Source organism: Lactuca sativa, chromosome 2 (assembly GCF_002870075.4).
Source record: "Lactuca sativa cultivar Salinas chromosome 2, Lsat_Salinas_v11, whole genome shotgun sequence".
Taxonomy (NCBI): Eukaryota; Viridiplantae; Streptophyta; class Magnoliopsida; order Asterales; family Asteraceae; genus Lactuca; species Lactuca sativa.
Window position 1 is genome coordinate 220,031,708 of NC_056624.2, and position 21,628 is coordinate 220,053,335.

General features: G+C 35.9%; 2 protein-coding genes across 4 annotated transcripts; both read left to right on the forward strand.

Moving 5' to 3' along the window:
• The first annotated feature begins 284 nt into the window (after window positions 1-284).
• LOC111901272 (protein SMAX1-LIKE 8) lies at window positions 285-3,831 on the forward strand. 2 transcript variants are annotated; one of them, XM_042899585.2, is made up of 3 exons: window positions 285-1,583; window positions 1,691-3,421; window positions 3,527-3,831. In XM_042899585.2, exons 1-2 carry the CDS (start codon window positions 412-414, stop codon window positions 3,393-3,395), a joined length of 2,877 nt encoding a protein of 958 aa, XP_042755519.1. In that variant the 5' UTR covers window positions 285-411; the 3' UTR covers window positions 3,396-3,421; window positions 3,527-3,831. The 2 variants fall into 2 exon arrangements, with proteins under 2 accessions (XP_042755519.1, XP_023752898.1); XM_023897130.3 differs by having other exon boundaries at window positions 1,691-3,831.
• Window positions 3,832-18,960: 15,129 nt separating this feature from the next.
• LOC111901271 (PHD finger protein ALFIN-LIKE 2) lies at window positions 18,961-21,273 on the forward strand. Of its 2 annotated transcripts, none has more exons than XM_023897128.3 (5): window positions 18,961-19,468; window positions 19,582-19,614; window positions 20,156-20,378; window positions 20,496-20,601; window positions 20,681-21,273. In XM_023897128.3, exons 1-5 carry the CDS (start codon window positions 19,369-19,371, stop codon window positions 20,936-20,938), a joined length of 720 nt encoding a protein of 239 aa, XP_023752896.1. In that variant the 5' UTR covers window positions 18,961-19,368; the 3' UTR covers window positions 20,939-21,273. The 2 variants fall into 2 exon arrangements, with proteins under 2 accessions (XP_023752896.1, XP_023752895.1); XM_023897127.3 differs by having other exon boundaries at window positions 18,967-19,468; window positions 20,481-20,601; window positions 20,681-21,214.
• Window positions 21,274-21,628: the final 355 nt, after the last annotated feature.

The following is a 21,628-nucleotide window of genomic DNA, read 5'->3' on the forward strand; positions in this document are numbered from 1 at the left end:
ATGGCTGCCACCGTTATCTCCACCATTGAGCGCCTCCACGACCTTCCACCCCCGTCACCCTTCCAACACCGTTATCTCCACAATTTAACTCACATATGCAAAACTAAATTAATCCGTCTTATATTATTATTGTGTTAAAAGGGTAAATAAAAATAAGAATATACAAATAGTGACCGATGATCGGTGTTAATTTAATTATTATATATTTAATTAAAATGAGGTATTTTGAGACACGGACACTTTTTGTATGCTTGAGCTTTTGATTATATATACATCCCCAAATTCATAATTTTTAAATATATTCCCTTGTCCCTTCTTGTTCTCCTTTGGATCTTTAATTGATCAATTTATACTTAATTAAGTAATATTTATTCCATACGCTTCACTCCTCACCTGTGGTGGCAGTCAGGGATGCCGACGCCGGTAAATATGGCCCGGCAATGCCTAGGTCCCGAGGCAGTACAAGTTTTAGACGAGGCGGTGTCCGTCGCTCACCGCCGTTGCCACTCTCAAACGTCGTCGCTTCATGCCGTCTCCGCCTTACTCTCACTTCCTTCCTCCCCTCTCCGGGAGGCGTGTGGCCGCGCGAGGAACAGCACGTACGCGTCACGCATCCAGTTTAAAGCGCTTGAGCTGTGCTTGGGTGTGTCATTAGATCGGTTACCGTCGACTCCGCAGCGAGTGGAGGAGCCTCCGGTTTCGAATTCGCTCATGGCGGCTATTAAACGATCCCAGGCGAATCAGCGGCGTCAGCCTGAGAATTTTCATTTGTATCAGCAAACGGCGGCGTGTTCTCCGTCGTCAACATCGGTTTCCATGGTGAAAGTTGAGTTGCAGAATTTGATTCTGTCGATACTCGATGACCCGGTTGTGAGTCGGGTATTTGGAGAATCCGGGTTCAGGAATTCGGATATCAAATTATCCATACTCCGACCAATTCATCGTCAACTCCTTCGTTTTAAGGGCCAGCCGATTTTCCTATGTAATCTAACCAATAATTTCAGTTTTCCATTTCATGGGTTTTCAGAAAACAACGAAATCTATAAAAGAATCAACGAAGTTCTCGTTAGAAACCACGGAAAAACCCGGAATAACCCACTACTTGTTGGTCCATCCGCCATTGATGCAGTTAAGGGTTTCTTAGAAATGTTACAGAAACCCAAAATTGGTGCCTTTTCGTTTTGCCCACCAGAATTATCAGGTGTAACTGTTATTTCCATTAAAGATGAGATTCTTAATACTGGTAATGGGAATTCTGGCGCGACCTTGTTGAGATTAAGGTTAGAGGAGGTGGGTAATGTTCTGAAACAGAGCATAGGGCCTGGTGTTGTAGTTGAATATGGAGATTTGAAGGCTTTAACGGGCGATAATTCATCAGACGCCATCAGCTTTCTGGTAAAGACATTGGGTGGTTTGCTGGCGGTTCACGGTGGCAGAGTCTGGTTGATTGGATCTGCAGAAAGCCATGAGACTTGTATGCACTTTTTCAAGAAATTTCCTACCGTTGAAGAAGAGTGGAACCTCCATGTTCTTCCTATCAATTCAATCGGACCTGGCATGGCTGAAACAATCCCAAAATCCAGGTGAAAGTTCGAATAATCTGTCTCAAAAGATCCAAATTCTATTATATGTTATATAAAGTACACTCTAATTTTTTAATCATGATCTGCATGTTGGTATATATTTGCAGCCTATTGGAGTCATTTGTTCCATTTGGAGGATTCTTTTCTATGCCATCTGATATCAGGACTCCATTAAGGTTCTCAAACCATTCTGGATCTCTATGTAACATTTGTGATGACAAGCTTAAGGTAGAAGTAAATGCTATTTCTAAAGAACGACTAAATGAGTCGGTTTCAGACCATTATCGATCATCCTTACCTTCTTGGCTACAAACTTCTCAACTTTGCGCAAACTCCGAATCGGATATCGTGCAAACCCAAGACGATCCTGTTATATTGAACGCCAAAGTTGTCGGCCTGCAAAAGAAATGGCAGAGCATCTGTCAGCGTCTTCATCATTACGAACCTTACATGCAGATGTTACCTAAAGCAACGTACACTGTCGGACCACGTGTTCCTTCTGTCGTAGGGTTTCAAGTCCTCGAAACCACCAATCAAAACACATCTTCGATCGAAAGCCAATCCGATGCAATTTCAAATCCAAACTCCCGAATCGTTAAAGATTCGCCAATCGTCTCCACCCTTTCAGCTTCAAGTGATCGTTCCGTGACAACTGATCTGGGATTGGGGGTTAACCTTACGACATCCTCATTCGATCTGAAAGATTCTAAATTGATGTATTCTTCCATGTTGAAAATGGTTGGCAGACAAGAAGAGGCTCTTGGTGTCATCAGTCAAACCATATCTCGTTGCAGAGCTCAACAGGCACCCAACCGGGGTGGCATCTGGTTCGGTTTTGTTGGACCGGATAGAGTTGCCAAAAACAAAACCGCTACCGCTCTTGCTGAAGTATTGCTGGGTGACAGGGAGAACATGATCTGTATCGATCTAAGCAGTCAAGATTTCATCAATGGTTGTGATCAAAAGTCAAGAGGGAAAAACGTGATCGATTTCATCGCAGATGAAATTTCAAAAAAACCATTATCGATTGTTTTCCTTGAACACATCGATAAGGCCGATACATTAACTCAACAACATTTGTCCCGAGCTGCAAGCACTAGGAAATTTTCAGACTCCCATTTCAGGGAAGTAAGCATCAGTAATTCGATCTTTGTGTTGACTTCAAAATTATTTGGATACGATCTTGAGGAGGGTGTTGATTATACTGAGGAAAATGTTTTAAACAGTGGACACGGGTCCATTCGTTTGTCGATTGGGTTTGACCTCGGTGAGATGAAACCGAGCCCAAAAGTGGTGCGGATTAACCGACCCGGTTCACCGATTTGCAAGAACAAGAGGAAGCTCAATGGTGGCTTGGAGGCTGCAAAACGTGGCTACCGGACCACCACGAACAACCTCTACCTGGATTTGAACCTGGTGGCGGAAGACAGTGATCCTGCTCCGGAAAACTCGAATTCATGGTTGGAAGATCTTCTTGAGAATGTGGATGAAAAGGTGGTTTTTAAACCGTTTGATTTCGATGAAATTTCCGAGAAGATTGTGAAGCGAATTGGTGATTGTTTTGAGAAAGTTGTTGGGTCGGATTGTTTGCTAGAAATTGATTATAGATTAATGGAGCAGATTCTTAAAGCTTCGTGTTTTCTGGAGATGACAAAAATGGAGGATTGGATCGAGCGGATTCTAGGGGAAGCATTTGCCAGAGCTCAGAGGAAGTATGGACTTGGTTCTAACTCTGTCATGAAGCTTATGGTGGCTGATCTGGAGGAGCAGCCTGCCGGAGTTCTCCTTCCTGATTCTGTCATAATGACATGATGAAGTGCATAATTTAGCAACTTAGTGTTAGTAAATAGAGTTACTTGGACTCTTTTTTTTTTTTTTTTTTTTTTTTTTTTTTTTTTTTTTTTTTTTTGACGTTTCTTCTGGTGTTTGGGTCGTGAAAACAGTTTCTTTGCGAAAAGAAGTACACGGAAACTCGTTTGTGGAATAGGGTGTGGGGTTGTGTTTCCTTGAAGTCGGTTTCTTGGTGTATAATAGTCTAGATGCATACTACAGAATTATGTGAGTTTCTAGGATAGTTGTTTGTATTGTCGATGTAGCTTTCATATGAACGATTGTAAAACTTGTACCTTTTGTATATACTACAAATGTTTAGGATGGAAATTATGCTTTAAATGGCTTGGTCTATTTTTTGTCATTTCAAGTATGTCGATGATGGAATATATTGCAAGTGTGTCGATTTTAAGTTGTATTTCATGCAATTTTACTAGGGTTTCTATATCATTTTATGTAAATAACAACTACATCGCATGCATTTCATTACATATCGGCATTGTGCTTAAATTTGTGACGTGGGTGTCAGTTACACAATACGTTTGTATTAACTCCTAAAATTTTACTTTACTATATGAGAGATTGAGAGACCATATCTAGCAATGACGTGAAGTAATGTAAGCTTTTTTGGTGTATCCGTGTCGAGCCAACAATGGCAACAATACAACAAGAAATACCCCCTTTAGCGACGACAGAGTCCTTTAGCGGCGACTCTCGATAATGTCGTCTTTAATGTTGTTTTCGTCGCTATGATGAAGTCGCTAAAGGGATTTCACTGGCGACCATCTTATGTCATACGCCATTTGATCGTGACCGTAGGTTGCAAAAGCGATCCATCGGTTAGGGTTTCATCTGGTAGTAAGTAATAGTGGTGACAGCAATGGCGACGACACGTCACCGCTATTGATGGCGATCCGCGTTAATCTCATCCGGACTATTCGATTACTTTTGGATCGGACAACTAATAATCAGCACAGAATGACGCGTGTCTTTCTCTCCAACTTGTTGCCGCTAATGCCTTGGTTGTCACCGCTAAAGGTACTGTCCTTTTGACTACCCTTCGTCCCAGATGACTCAGTTTCTGTGTAAGTCTCATTCCCTCTCGCAAAACTCCAGCGACCAATGTCCACTGCTGCGTTTTTCCGGCATACTACACAACACAAACCACCACTAACATAGATTGCTTCTCCGACGACTCACTTTCCAGTGTTTTCCGCCAATTCCCAGTGTTTTTCAGCGAATTCCAAGCTTCTCCGGTGACAATAAACCTCCGGTAAGCTCCATTTTCTCTTTCTTTTGTTTTATGACCAACATTTAACCTTAATTTCATTTTTTTTTTTGTGATTTTATGTAAACTCCGGTGGTGACCACCACCACAACACCACCATTATCACCATTTTCCGGCGACCAGTCAGATTTTCCGGTGACAGGTTCCCTTTTCCGGCAAAAGCACGTACTTCTTCTTCTTCTTCTTCTTCTTCTTCTTCTTCTTCTTCTTCTTCTTATTATTATTATTATTATTATTATTATTATTATTATTATTATTATTATTTTCCCTGTTGTTAATATATATGAAATGTATATATTTTGATATGTAAAATGTGTATGTGAAAACTAGATAAAATGTATGAATATTTATGTAAAATGTATATGTAAATGTGTATGTGTGAATATGTATGAAAAAATGTATATCTATGTGTATGTATGAAAAAATGTATGTATAAATATATTTCTATGTGAAATATATTTATATGTGTATATATATGAAAAAATGTATGTAAAAAAATGTATGTATATGAAATGTAGGCATTTTTATGTGAAAATGTAGGTATTTATATGTGAAAAAATATGTTTAAGTGCATTTGTATGTGTGTATATTGTATGTTATGATAAAATATGTTATTATTGGATGTATATGTATGTTATGATAAGATATTATAATTGAAAAAAAATTATAAATTAAAATGTCTTTTTAAATTATTATAATAGAAAAATAAAAACAAAAAAAAAGTTGATATTAAAAATCAAAATATAGAAAAAAAAGATGATATAAATAACAAATATATAATATCATTTAAAGTATAATGCTATAATAAAAAATAAAAACGAAAAATTAAGACGCTAAATCTATTAAGTTATAATTCATTCAAAATAGAAAAATAAAAACAAAATTAATTTGATATTAAAAATCAAAATATGGAAAAAAAAAAGATTGATATAAATAACAAATATATAATATCGTTTAAAGTACAATGTTATAAGAAAAAATAAAACGCTAAATCTACTAAGTTATAATTTACTCAAAATAGAAAAATAAAAACAAAAATAAGTTGAGATTAAAATTCAAAATATGGAAAAAAAAAAGATGATATAAATAAAAAATATATAATATTGTTGAAAGAATGTCATAATAAAAAATAAAAATCAAAAGTAAGACGCTAAATAAGAATGCTATAATAAAAAAAATAAGTTTTTTTTTAGTTTAAATCTCTTCTTTTTAAATCATCAAAAGCTTAAAAATACCCGCCCGCAATTGATTTAGAAATTAAATTCAGGTTGTCCTCGTTTTGGGACTGCTTTTTGAACACCTTACCTCATTTAGGATATAGATGTGTATTACATGATTGATTGTTTAAAAAATAGTTGGTTGTTATTTTCTCTTTGCTCCTTAGTATATAATTTTATATATACTTAGGAGATAAAGGGAAATGTTGCTGAATTTTTATTAAATGGTCAATCATGTAATACACATTTGTATATGAGGTAAGGTATTCAAAAAGTGAGTTTAAAAACCTACCCTTGTGAATAGTCTCCCGTTGTCCGGTTTTCTGTTCTATCTGATTGAGCGGTTACTCTATCCTTATAAATATTCAATCCTAATTCTAGTTCTTGTAGAGTAAATACTAAAACCTAACTTATGTTTAAATTGCAACATGTCTATTGATAAAACATGGACTACTATTGAAACCGTAACTCTACCTTGTTCCAACAAAGACTCGAATCTTTTCTTGAGAGGTCCAAACCACATGTCGATAACAAAGTTCAAATCAGATGCTCGTGTAACAAATGTAATGTCAATAAATTTATACTACTAGCCATAATGAAATTCCATATACTTCAACATGGTTTTAGTCCACATTATATTATATGGAAGTATCACGGCGAAAATACAACTCACCCGGTTGTCGAAGACATACCGCGTAGTAACAAGATGGATGATGTTATTGCCGATGTTATAGGAGGGGGGTGATTGAAAATGATACCAACCACGATGAAGGGAACCCAGATACCGATGGTAGCGGTGTTGATGATGGATTTCAAAAGCTATTAGAGGAAGGCCAATTAAAATTATATCCCGAATGTTCGTTTTCGTCCCTTGACTTTTTAGCAAAGCTGATGCATATCAAGGTGATCAATAAATGGATTGATAGTTCATTCAATCAACTTCTTGAGTTGTTGCAAACTGCATTTCCTCAAGGAAACCGTGTCCCCCTGTCACATTATGAAGCAAAAAAGACACTTAAAAAAATCGGCTTGGGATATGAGCCGATACATGTATGTAAAGACGACTGCTTTCTTTTCTTGAAAGAACACAAGTTGTTGCAAAAGTGTCCAGTTTGTAATGAGAGTCGGTGGGTTGATGAATATACAAAGGGTAAGAAGGTGGCTTATAAGGTGTTACGATACTTTCCCGTGACCCCCAAGACTTCAATGTTTGTACTGTTCTAGACACACAACTAAAGATATGATTTGGCACAGTACCGGACGATCCAAAGATGGTACGATGCTTCATCCTGTTGATGGTACTTCATGGGAAAAATTCGATATGAAGTATCATAACTTCTCGAGGGAACCCCGAAACGTACGCTTAGGGATTTCTACTGATGGTTTTAATCCGTTTGGTGACATGTTTAATCCGTTTGTTGATGGTTTTAATCAACAATGTGTCTGATTGCGAGACTGATTATGATGAGGAAGATTCCGATAATGATAGTGATGTGTCAGCAGACACTGAAGTGTCTGAGGGCGAGAATGATTAAAAAAATCTTTACATTTGACTAGTAAAATAAGGTTTGTATTGTAATCATATATATATATATATATATATATATATATATATATATATATATATACACACACACACACACACATAAAATATGATATGATTACAACGAATACAAACCTTATATATATATATATATATATATATATATATATATATATATATATATATATATATTGTGTTATAATTTTTCAGGAAGTCATTTTTTTGGATTGTATTGCTCCATCTCATGGCTGATGTGATGGGCCATGGAGGTGATGGTGGTGACGAGCCACCACATCCGTTCGGTGGAGGTTTTGGTGATCACCAGAACGATGATAATTAAGATTTAGTCTAATTCATTGTATTTCATATTGTATCTATATAAAAAATTATTTTGACTAATATTTTCTTATGCAGCGGTGCCTCCGAAATGAAGAGGCATGGCAGTAAATAAAAAAAATGCACAAACAATTTGCAGCTAACGACAAGCGGCATCTTAAGATAGTATTCGACATAAATACTAACATGCCGATTGGGGAGGTATACAAATGTTTCATTTGGGAGGTTGGAAGCTATATGTGGCGGGACATTGGTTTTGATAAGGACACATGGACAGACGTTTCTGAAACCGAAAGGGTTGGAATGTTCCAGTATCTTTTGATAAATTATTTATAAAGTTATATACTATTTAATATTTTTTAATTTTGATTTAATTTTAATTTCTCTATTTTTTTTGTAGAGATGGTTTGATTTTGGAGCGATTACAAATCATCCCATAGTGCCAACTTATTGGGCGTCACTGAACAATCAGATATGTGCGCGGTATAGAGGTCGCAAAAATATTGCTAAAAATCATTTGACTGATTTTGCAGGGGATGTGGAGGCAGCAAGGGCTTAAGCCCCTACGAGTATGAATCAAAAGTGTTGGAATGCTGCTATTGACCATTTCTTAACAGAAAAACATCAAAAACGATCCGCTGGAAACAAAGAATACCAGAAGAAGCAAGTAGTGATGAATCGTGGAGGGACGTGCAACTACAATAGTGCTTGTTTCAAGAAATTAAGTTACAATAATGCTTATTCAGTTATAACATATTTTTTAATGTTTATTCAAATATATCATATTTTGTAATGTTAAACAGAATTTGAATAGACTTGAAGTTTTTCATCATGCGCATGTGAATAAAAAGGGGAAATTTATTGATCCTTTGGTTGAAGAGCAATATGTAAGTTATTATTACTTAAAAATGAAGTAGATTGTTGTGTTTTTTTTTGTGTGTGTATGTGTGTTAGCTTTAACGTATATGAACAATCTTTGTGAAATACTGAATGCCTTAGTTGCTGATGTTGCTTTATAGACTCATCACATAGCCGACTCTGGTGGTGATCCAGACATCATAGATTGGATCACAATATTTGAGAAGGTGTTGTGTTGGGTACACGAAGGGGGCATGTGAGTGGCATTGTGCCTGAACCTTTTTCAGTTGTGGATACAAGTGTTCCATCCTAATGACAGTCACAGTCACAAGCACCGCAACCAACACGGGCACTTGTTAAATTGTTAATGACTTAATTCATTTGGTGCTTTGATGGTTGATAGTTTATTAAATTGTTAATGACTTAATGTGCTTGTGACTTAATTGTAGGATGTTGATGTGAATGCTTTTCTTCAAAACCCGACATTTGTGACGACCATTGGAGACATTATCCGCTCCTTTAAAAACCAATTCAACAACGAGGAAAACAACGATGAGGAAGACGAAGACACATAGTATTTCTTATTTTATGTTATGGTTGATGTTATTTTGGACTTATTAGATCGTTTATGAATTGTATATTAGTTGTTTATTTGAGATTCATTAGATATTGTAACGCCCCATTTCTGGTATGTAAATTTAATTAAAGTATCTTAATTTCTTAAGGGGTACTCGACGAGTCTGTAGCCCGAATCGTTGAGTAGAAGCGGGATGAGCTCGCGATTTAAGTTGGCTACTCGGCGAGTCCATATGTTTGGACTCGACAAGTCTGCCTGTCTGGATGAAGCCCTAATTTCAAGGGTTTGTACCCTATTTAAACGTCATTATAGCCTCCCACCCCAGCCTCGAGCACCTTTAGAGCATTTCCCTTGTAAACCCTAGCCCCCATTGTTCAGCTTGAGTGTGTTTGTGCTAGTTTGGAAGTTTTGGAAGAGAAGGAAGGAAAGAAGGTCCATAGAAGAGAAAGGAGATCCAAGAGTTAGTTTCCATCTGTTTCTCATTCAGATAATAAAGTTATTACCTTGTGTATTCCTCCATTAAACCCTCTCTTATGCTTGTTATGTCTCTTTTGGAGCCTTATATGATTCAAAACTTGAGATATGGACTCTCCTTTGGATGGAAACCTTAGATATGGATGTTAGTGAACTCCAGGAGCTCATTATAGCCACCTTTATGCAATCATGGCCTTGTTCCAAAACCTAAGTGCTTAGTATTTGATGATTTTGGGTATTTTAGCCTTATACCCTTGTGCATGCACGTAAAGTTGGAAACTTTACCTGTAAAACCAGTCCTAGAAGCTCAGATCTATGATTTGGAAGCACTAAAATCGATTAGAATTGACTGTATAGTAGTAGCATGCTTGGGACTCGATGAGTTGTTCTTCAGACTCGACGAGTTGTTCATACGACTCAGTGAGCCACAGACTGGACGTGTTCATATGATGAAGGAAAACTCGACGAGTTGTTCATACAACTCGGCGAGTCGGATGAAGTTAGACTCGATGTTAGTATCGAAGAAGAACTCATCGAGTCTTTGCCAAACTCGACGAGTAGAAGCAAGTAGAGGACTAGAATGGATGATAGGGACTCGGCGAGTTGGCGGCCCAACTCGGCGAGTCCGGTCAACTGGAAGTTGACTTTGAACAGGAAGTTGACTTGACCAGGGGTAAATAGTCATTTTACTCTGAGAACAGCTATCAATATCTGATTTAGTGTTTATGGGATTATAACCGGGGAGTTCCGGAGTAGCAGTCAGGCAGTTTCAGATTTAGCATCTCGACAGCTAGCGTTACGAGGTGAGTTTCCTTCCAGTAGGAATTGGTCTACGGCCATAATGTCGGCCCGTCTAGTTAGCAGTAGTTCCAGACTTCGGTCCGATGTAGTAGTTCAGGGTGCTTGATGTCTTTGTGATTCAAGCCTGTCTTTGTGTTATGTGTTCCGGACTTGGGTCCGATGCAGTATGCAGTATATGTGTTTATGCTAGTAGTTATGATTATGCTATGCTATGTTCAATCAGTTTCCAGACTTCGGTCCGATGCAGAGGGCAAGGCCCTGGTTAGTTCCTGGACTTCAGCACTATGCAATTTCTGGACTTCGGTCCGATGCAGAGGGCAAGGCCCTAGTTAATTCCGGACTCCGGTCTGATGCAGTTTTCGGACTTCGGTTCGATGCAGTGGGCAAGGCCCAATATGTGTTTATATGTTGTTGTATGGTATGTGGTAGTTTGGGGGAGCTCACTAAGCTTCGTGCTTACAGTTTCAGTTTTGGTTTCAGGTACTTCCGCTAGCAAAGGGAAGAACTCGGGTTGATGGCATCGCATCCACCACCGCTTCAGTTTTATCCTGGGAGTTTTATTAAGATATTTTTGTTATGATTGATACAGTTTTGTTTTGACACAGTTACTATGACTTTTGAGTACTCATTCCACGGTTCTTATTATATATGACATTGGATGATGTGATTTTTAGTAATATTAAAACAAAAATTTTTGGGTCGTCTTATGGGTCGTTATAGATATGTAATATGGTATGTTTAATGTTTTATGTAATGTGGTATGTATTTATTTATGTGTTTTTTATCAAATTTGCATTTTATAATATATATAAACTAATATAATAAAAAATATGTTTTTTCTCAAAAAAAAAAACATTAGCAGCAACACCTTTAGGGACGACGTGGACTAATTACGACGACACATAACTACGAGAAGCTTTGCCGGAAAAACTCCGGCCGGTGGCCAGAATATCAATAAAGGTGACATCAATAGTGACGACACAGGAGTATTAAAGACGACATGTATTAGAGACGGCGGTATTTATGACAAATGAGTATTAGCTACGAGGTAATAGCGATGACCCTTTAGAGACGCCATGTCGTCGCTAAAGGTATAGCGACGACAAGTGACATCAATTGCGACGATTTATGTCGCCGCTAAAGGTTACATTTTTTATTGTGCAAGCTTTTTTTCCCCGCTACTTGAGATGGATATATAAACAGCTAAATGCAATCAGTATATTGCTTCTAAGGCCATATGCCACTTGTTGAATTTAATCAAACACCACATTAGGAAATACATAAGAATTGGTAAATCATACTACTAACCAAAATGTATATACTATGTAATGCATGTATTATAATTCTCCTTCAAGTTCGTAACTATATTCTGTTTCCCAAGTTACTTCATCTATTAATGAAACACCTAGACAACAATAGGCACCGGATGATGGAAAATACGTTGCTCGAGTTGCTATGAGAAATTTTCACAAATCCTTGGGTCCTTTTTAGTGAAATTTTATGATTATGTTCCTCAAGGTGGATCTGAACAAGGTTGTACTTCGGGATGGGTCAAAAGATGGGTTAGACCTTCCAGTTACATATGAGTTCAAGGACATGGAGCCTACTGTTGGGGTTTGGCTGAATCTATAACGAATTAATATAAACAAAAAACAAATAGAAAATAGTTTTTTTTTTCAAACCCCAAGAACATATCTATTTAGTCAACTAGAATCAACTAAACACAATCATAGGGTGTTTATTTGAAGCATAGGTCCTTTGGTGTAGGAGATGACCATCAAACATATGGCCAGTATATGTATTCATGCATGCCAATCCATACTTCTTGTAGATAGTCAAATTGATCAAAGCTTCCTCCACCTTTTTGTTCTTCCTCGAGTTCGTCGACCTCCAAAAGGAGGCGTTAATTTGGTGGTATGAAGGATCAGGATTTTTGGTGATTATGATGTTTATTTCCTTCGCTTCGCCTTTCGTTAATACCTATCACAAAACCCCACCCACCACCACATCCAGCCACTCGCCCACTCCTTTTGCAAACAACCTTCCTATCCCTTGTATTTTCTTGTTACACACACTACAACAATAAAACCCTATGGTGACGACAATTTCGGACCCTATCCCAACGACTTGTCGTCGGTATAGAGTCGTCGGCGTAGTCGTGTCGGCATAGGTCAATAGAGTCGTCGGTACAGATGTCGTCGCAATAGCGTCACTTATTCCGACGACTTGTCGTCGGGATAGAGTTTTTCAATCATATTTTCGGGGTTAAAAAACAAAGTTTTATTAATTACCTATAGCGACGACTTGTCGTCGGCAATCCTTTAGCGATGACACGTTGTCGCCACAGGTTTAATCTATTACGACGACAAGTCGTCGCGATAGGGTTTTAACAGGAGCCAATGAGATACCTATAGCGACGACATGTCGTCGGGATAGGTACCGTTTGTTTGTTTTTTTTTTTTTTTTTTTTTTTTTTTCTATTTTACAAATTTAGTACATTACCATTCCTGTATTTTTAACAAATCCAAAACACATTCCAACATATATCACTTAAAATGCATTAACTAAGTACCATTGTTCAAATTTAAAACATCAAATTCAAGTCTAGTAGTTAACTAACATAGTTCAAATCACTAAAAAAACATCAAACATCATTATCATAATCATATCCTTCTTCTTCTTCTTCTTCTTCTTCTTCTTCTTCTTCTTATTCTCGTTCTTCTCCTTTTCCTCCTTGTTCTTCCATCCTTTCAGCAACTTGTTGAGAGGTACTTGCTTGTTTGTTAGAGTTGAATAGAAAGTTAGGAAATGGAGGTGGTTGGAAGCCCGGAATACATGTCGCCAACGATGCATTTTATTGTTGCAAGTATTCTTGCATTTGTTGTGCATCAAATTGGGATTGAGATTGGGGTTGAGATTGAGACGATTTTGAAGTGGAACATCGTTCATTTGGCATTAAATCGAAGTTGGCGGTTGGTCTCCTACCCACCCCGCGAGCATGCCCGCGTCTCGTCCCAAGGGCACGTTCTAAACATTCTTCCTCGTCTACTATTCCGCCTTCCCAACCTCGCTTTGCATTTTCTCATATTCTTCTTGAATTTTGTCCTAAAATAAAGAAAACAATAAACATACGTTAATTAAAACAAACAACTAAACTTAAACATTAAAATAATAATAATATTCCTTATACAAAAAACTATAATTAATAATAATAATATATTTAAACAACACATTCATTTCTTTTATCACTTACCCAATCTTCTTATGCTCAACTTGTACATCAACCCGAACCTTCTTTGTAGTGCATTTGTCTCCAACCTTCAATATGTTGCGGCTTCATTCCCATTTTTTCCTATAATAAGTGAAATCAATAAATGTATTTATACAAATGTTAATAACACTTTTAACTAATACTATAATATTTTATTACATCTAAATAACGTCGTTGAGCATAGGGTCTACATCCGTGAGCACTTGTGTGCGGAAGTTTCGACCTACAAATTTTATTTTTGTCTGACGTGCGTCTGTATTCATCGGTCAAAAATAACAAATCAATCATTTTGTTCCAAGTTTCGGCGGACCAATCAGTCGGTGGACATCTTCTTGCCCTTTCCACATCATGATATCCACCAACTCTATTAAAATGGTTTTTCATATCATGCTTGCGGTCTCAATAAGCTCTTTGCATGTTTTCTTGGATACCCGCTCGAAGGGGTTCCCACAAGTCTGTGCCCCGTTACCTATTAATATCAAAATAAGTCTGCAAAAGGAAAAACATATTTGATTAGTAAAAAAATATTTAATAAGTGTCAAATTCAATACATATAAAATATATTGTATACTTACCTCTAGCTCGGGATATAAATCATTTTTGTAATCAATAGGAACACAACGCCAAGCATGATAATGCAACGGTACCTTTGATCCCACCAGATTTGAGATCAGTCTGAAAAACATTTGCCCGTTGTCCCCCACAAATCGGTACGTCCGCCCGGAGAAATCAATATCCAAATCCAAAGGGTTACACTTGTTGTTTTCATACTCATCGTACAAATTTAAGTTTCTCCCTTTGCCACGCTTCCTCACATTCACATTCTTTTCTATTGCTACATTTACATATAGAATTGAAAATTTAGAAATTTAAAACTTTAATATATCTAATACTTAAAAATTTCATGTAACTTACAAGATTGACAACCTGATGGTACACCGCGTGCTCCCTCGTGTGGTGGTCTATCCCCACCGTCTCCTCCGTGTCCCCTTGCGAAATCTGTCATCTGTTTAACAAATATTATAAACATTCAGAATATATAATAAAGCTAATTAATTATAGATAAGCAACATTTGAAAATTTAACAAATATTATAAGCAATCAGGATATATAATAACTACGACATACCGTCAATCAGATTCATCACTAGAACAATATACATGTACAACATCATCATCACTGTCTTATTTTTCATTATTTATTTCTTCATCTGAAGAGTGCGTATCACCATTGTCATTGTCATCGTTAATGAAATCGTCATCGTTTATAATAGGAGCAACATTCCTCCTAGCAACCACACTTGATTCACCAACTTCACCTAAAGGCGTCTACATAGGCAAGGTGCCTAAGTCGACAACCAAGGTAAAATCAGTTGATTGAGTGTCATTCACGACATCTATCTCATTCACAACACTGATACTTGGATGATTCCAAAGTTTCTGATGATGAACCTCTTCCACAACTCTCCAATTATCGTTTTTAGTAGGATCTTGGAGATAAAATACTTGTTTTGCTTGTGTGGCTAAGATGTATTGTTGATCATCATACCACGTTTTACCGACATACCATTCATGACTGGTATCGATAAGAACCATGTTATTTATAGTTTGTAAACGTCCATTACGTAATGACGCATTGAACCATTTACCACGAAAGAGTACAACTGATTTATCATATAAATAATGCAACTCTATAATCTCCTCTAATTGACCATAGAATGGTGTATTGTCTTCTCCGAATGTAACAACACCACTATTTTGAGTAGTGTGTCGGAGATCACGACTATTCACGACAAATCGAACACCATTTACTATGCACGCAGTGTAAGAATATGCATGCAACGGACCATATGCCAACGCTTTTAATTCATCAATACCGTTCGAAGGCATATCTTTTTGGAGACGATAAATCTGTAAGGAAATATAAGATTGTATGTTTAAGTAATAAATTAGTTTTACATTATAAATATATAACATACTTACCCTTTCTTTGAACCATGAAGGAAATTCCATTTTGAAATCACTTTCAGACAATTCTGATTTGAATTCACTGAATATGGGACAAAATAATTAGAATAGTTAAAATATATTATAACACTATGGAAAATGTAGTTAATAGAGCAGAAGCTTACGATTTGTAACTTCTCATCTCATCCTCATCACAATTGTTTAGCACAAACCAATGCAATGATTTTTTGGCCTCTTTACAAAGTTCAACGATTTTCATAGCCGACATTGTTCGACATTGTGATGAGAACACAAAAAAATTGCCTTTTTGGAAGGCCCGGATCATCATTTCTATCAGCACGGTTGAATTTAGTTTGCATACCCTCAAGATACATAGAGCAGAATGTCAAAGCTTCGTCTGCAACATAACCCTCTGCTATTGAACCTTCTGGTTTGGCTTTGTTTCTGACATAATTTTTAAGTTTTTTCATATATTTTTCAAAAGGATACATCCATCTCATGTGTACAGGCCCTCCAAGAACGGCTTCATCAGGTAAATGAAGAATAAGATGAATCATTATGTCGAAAAATGCTGGATGATATATCAACTTAAGATTGCATAAGTTTTTTTCATATATTTTTCAAAAGGATACATCCATCTCAGTTTTGTTCTTGTGTGATGTTCAACTTTTCTAGCTAGTCAAAGAAGCAGTAATCCCCTCCGATGGTGGCTGGTGGTGGCCACAACAACATCAAATCAGAAAAAAAATGCACAAGGTTTCAATACATACCAGTGAGCAACTCCAGTGGTGGCAGAGAGGATGTCACCGACAATAAACTTCCGGTGGAAGGTTGAAGCTGTCGGCGGTCGAGCTTCACCACCGGTTCCTACACACCATAAAACCCCCAAATTAGGGGTAAAAATCAATACCAAACAACAATAAACAACAAATTAGGGGTAGCAACAACCTTGAAATGGGTTAATCGCCGGATATCTTCGATGCGTCGCTGATTTCGTCGCCTGGGAAGAAATGGGTGAAGAAAGAGTCTGCGTGCAAATGAAAGAAGTCTGCGTATTTGTGTTAGGGTATACCCCTATGCCGACGGCATGTCGTCGGTATAGGGTCTCCATAAACGACGACGTATCATTTATTCCTGGAATATATATATATATATATATATATATATATATATATATATATATATATATATATATATATATATATATATATATATATATATATATATATATATATTAAAAACCCTCTGCCGACGACAAGTCGTCGGGATACCCTTTCCCAAAACTACGTTGTTTAGTTTTTCTGGCACATGGAATAAAAATAAATGGAAAATAGTTTTATTTATACCTATACCGACGACAAGTCGTCCGCACAGATTTTCAGATTACCGCCAACATTTTCGTCGTTCCCGCCAAACCTATGGCGACGACGCGTCGTCGGCACAGATATAGTGGTCAAAGGAAATTGGTCAAAAGTTTCAAAAGATATGGCGACAACTTGTCGTCGGCATATGGTGTCCTGTAACGACGACTTTTGTCGTTGGGATAGCTTGGTATTCTTGTAGGGACACTATAGAATGCCATAATATGATTGATTTCTGTCAAGTCTTCTATTGACCCCATGTTTTTCGTTTCATGTTTAAATTCTTCAATAATATTTGTCTCAAATACAATTACACAGTTGAAATATCAATCACATCTTCAACTGAAACAAGCAAAATATTTGTTTACGCCGTCTTAGTTCCTCTTTCTAATTCCCAGTTCAACTTCCTCTTTGATTTCATTTTCACTAATTTTGTCTTGAAACTTGCATCCAACATGATGTTTGATATCATGATAATGTTTTGGCTTACTCCATCCAAAGATATTAAAGGAGAAAAGAGGTTTATATCATCTACTATCTCTTTTGTATGGTTTTCTAAGCCCGTAAAACATTTTCGTAAAATGTATAGTTGGTAGATTTTGTTTATGTTGCTAAATTAAGAGTGTTTATGCTAACTTTTGAAACATTTATACTAAAACTTATAAACAATATTTTTAAGATCCCAGAATCGATCATTGATGTCGAACCTTTTTAATTCTTGTAGAATATATTTTATTTCTCCCGGTAAGATGAATTTCGAAGTTTGTCAATTCTTATAGAAGAGGCAAAACATCAAAGAATTTAGGTTTTTGAAGGGCATAATAATATTTTGGTTCTAGTCTTTGGTAATGTATTATTTATTATTAAACCACTAAAACTCTAAAGGTCTCTGTTAATACATAAGTTCTATAACTTTCAATTGATACATTTCTCGCTTACACTATTTAGTTGATACCTATCTTTTTTCATTTATCTTACATTAATTAGACAATCTAGAATCATTATTAAAAAAAGATTTGAAAATTTTAAAGAGTTTTAAATACAGTACAAATAAATATCTATTATAATAGATTCTAGATATATAAATAATAATATTAAATGTGTTGTATAAACCACTAAAACTCTAAAGGTCTCTATTAATATATAAGTTGTGCAACTTTCAATTAATACATTTCTAGCTTACACTATTTAGTTGATACCTATCTTTTTTTTTTTCATTTATCTTACATTAATCAGACAATCTAGAATCATCATTAAGAAAAGATTTGAAAATGTTAAAGAGTTTCAAAATACAGTACAAATGATATCTAGTATAATAGATTATAAATATATAAATAATAATATTAAATGTGTTGTGTAGTGAAAAACTAAAAATTAACAAGACTCATAAGTATTTTGGATAGGTGAAGGTTTATAAGATATATTTATAAGAGCCTTGATCATGTCATCATTTTTTTTTTTTTTAATTTTAATTATAAAAACAAATATATATTTAAATAAAACATAATAAATAAATAGTAAAAAAAAACATAACATTTAAATTAGACATAACATCCGAATCTAAAAAGAAAAAAAAAAACATTATATTGATGAACATAGCGTCAATCTTTATCGTCAAATGAGTCGGAAGGATCCATAATTTTTTTTTAAGAATAAAATTAAAATTGTATAAAATATAAAGAAAAAGAAGAATTGTGTGAACACAATTAGGATATGTATTTATAAGTAAAAAAAAAATTAATTAAATTTTTTTAATTAATGCCGATTGCAATTACAACCAATCAAGTTTCTCGTTTCATCCGGTCTTCATCACAAGAAATGCATCATAATGCCCCCTTAATGAGAAAGCGGTGGTGCTCATCGCGTCTTAACGTCGTTTTGCGAGCTACATCAACCATAACGACTCCTTAACACTCCGATACCGAGTGCTCTAATATTTTATGCTATTAAAAATGGTTCTATTTAAAAAGGAGAGACATATCGTCTGCTCTGGTTTTTACAAACATATAGGAAAGAAATTGGACGGGTGAGATTTATTAGATCCATAAACAAGGTCAAAATTCCTTTAGATAGACAAAGTTTGCCCCTTCCCTCTTTTTGACACCCAATTGCCCCTAACAAACCGTGTGATCTTTTTTAAGTCTTTTAACACAACCTTAAAATCCATTCATGGCAGAACTATTTCAATCTTTCGTTCATCTCTAGTTTCTTCTCATCAGCGTGTTTCTCAGATCTGTAAAACTTCACTTTTTGTTACTATTTATGGAAATGGCTACAATATCTTCAAGCCCACGCTCCGTCGAGGAGATCTTCAAGGATTACAGTGCTCGCCGTGCCGGTATTGTTCGAGCTCTCACTTATGGTACGTATTTATTATCCTCGCTAGGCTGTTTTTACTCTTTTTATTTTCACATTATAAATTTATTTTGAATTTTTTAACTTTTATTTGACTTGTTCTCTCTCGCTTGTTTGCAGATGTTGATGAATTTTACTCAAATTGCGATCCAGGTTACTTCACATACACACTCCCAGACTTTACTTTTATGATATGTAACCATCAATTTGGAAACATCGATTGCATGTTATCTACTTCATCGTTAACAAAGAATTACAGTTAAAACTTTTAATATTAACTTACTAGGCTGATAATTAACATCCATACACAGTCTTTGTAGAAATCGTGAACAAAGAATTGGATGAATGGTTGAGTTTGGTTTCAAATCAAATGTAAATCAATTTGGACGCTAGAAGTGATAAAAATTTGAAGCTTAATTATGAACATTATTCCTGTTTAATATGTGTAAGCAAGGATATATATATTTGGGATTTGAAAGTGGTGGCATGTGGTCTAGAAGTCAAGGGTATCTTTCTTTACAAAGGTATATATAGTGGTGTAATCTTATGTTGCATCTATGCGCTTTCTGAGAGAAGCTTTATTCCAAGTTTTTCAAACCACCCACTTGAAATCGATAGGAACCTTAATCATTTAATGAAAAGATTATCATTTATGAGTTAACATAATTTATTTGATAAATTTCATCATCTGTAGAGAAGGAGAATTTATGTTTATATGGGCATCCAAATGAGACATGGGAAGTAACATTGCCAGCAGAGGAAGTCCCTCCAGAGCTTCCAGAACCTGCATTGGGGATTAATTTCGCAAGAGATGGAATGCACATAAGAGATTGGTTGTCATTAATTGCTGTGCATACTGATTCTTGGTTGCTATCTGTTGCTTTCTATTTTGGTGCTCGTCTTAACAGGAATGAAAGGTAACCATGCAATAACCATATTTTTCATTCATGCTGACATTTTATAAATAAAATATAAACTCATATTTGCCTTAACATTTTGTAAAACCGACTTAAAAACAGAAAGCGTCTTTTCAGCCTAATAAACGACCAACCCACTGTATTCGAAGTTGTAACAGAGCGAAAGCCCATCAAGGACAAACCAAACATGGATAGTAGTAACAAATCCAGGTCCAACACAAAGGTAATATTACATTAATAATAATGCCCCTCTCTTTCTGTTTCTCTCTTGTTAATATCTAAGACATACTTTTGATCTTCAGCGGTCAAACGATGGTCAACTAAAAAGCACTCAAACGCTTTACAATGATAACTACGTGGAAGAAGAAGAAGAAGATGAGCATGGAGAAACTTTTTGCGGGTGTTGTGGCGGGAATTACAGCGGTGATGAGTTCTGGATTGGTTGTGATATCTGTGAGAGGTGGTATCATGGTAAGTGTGTGAAAATAACACCTGCCAAAGCTGAAAGCATTAAGCACTATAAGTGCCCTTCTTGTGCCACAAAGAAGGTACACATGTAATCTTAAAACATTTGTCTTCTCTAACTGTCAGAAAAGACAAATACGAAAGAAATCGAGATGGTTTTAGGTGGAGGCGTTGATGACATGACATATGTGCTAATTAATTTAGTTTTTTTTTTTTTTTTTACTTTTACCCCTGAAATCTGCTTCTAGGATATAGGGGTTGTTTTGCGGGATTATAAATTGAATGTTTTGTTTTTTGTATGTTTGATAATAGTTTGTTAGCCTTATTTCCATTATGTCGTAATGCACATGATGTGTTTGAATTTTGATAAAGTCCTCAAATAGGTCCGATGGTGTTCTTGAGGTTTAAGAACAAAAGGTTGCTTTGTTTACGTGGGTATGTAAAAGGAAGTTCTTTGCTACAAGGGTTGAATCGATCTTGTTTGGTTTTGTTGCATTGAAAATATGGTTCCGCAAACAATGATCGAAAAGTTTACCATGAAGCATAGCTTCAGTTCATGACAAGATCAAGTGGCAAACATTATTGAAATAAGTGATAAGATAAGGTTTAAAAACCATAAATTTTGACATATATATTTTTTTTTATAATCTTTCGATAAACATATTATCTAAATAATAGTTATTAAAATGGTTGGATGTAGAGATTCTATCCGGGGTTTCATTGTGCACACTCCAACCTTTTGTTGGAGTGTCACATTTTCATTTGGGTTAGTGCTTCTAATTTCG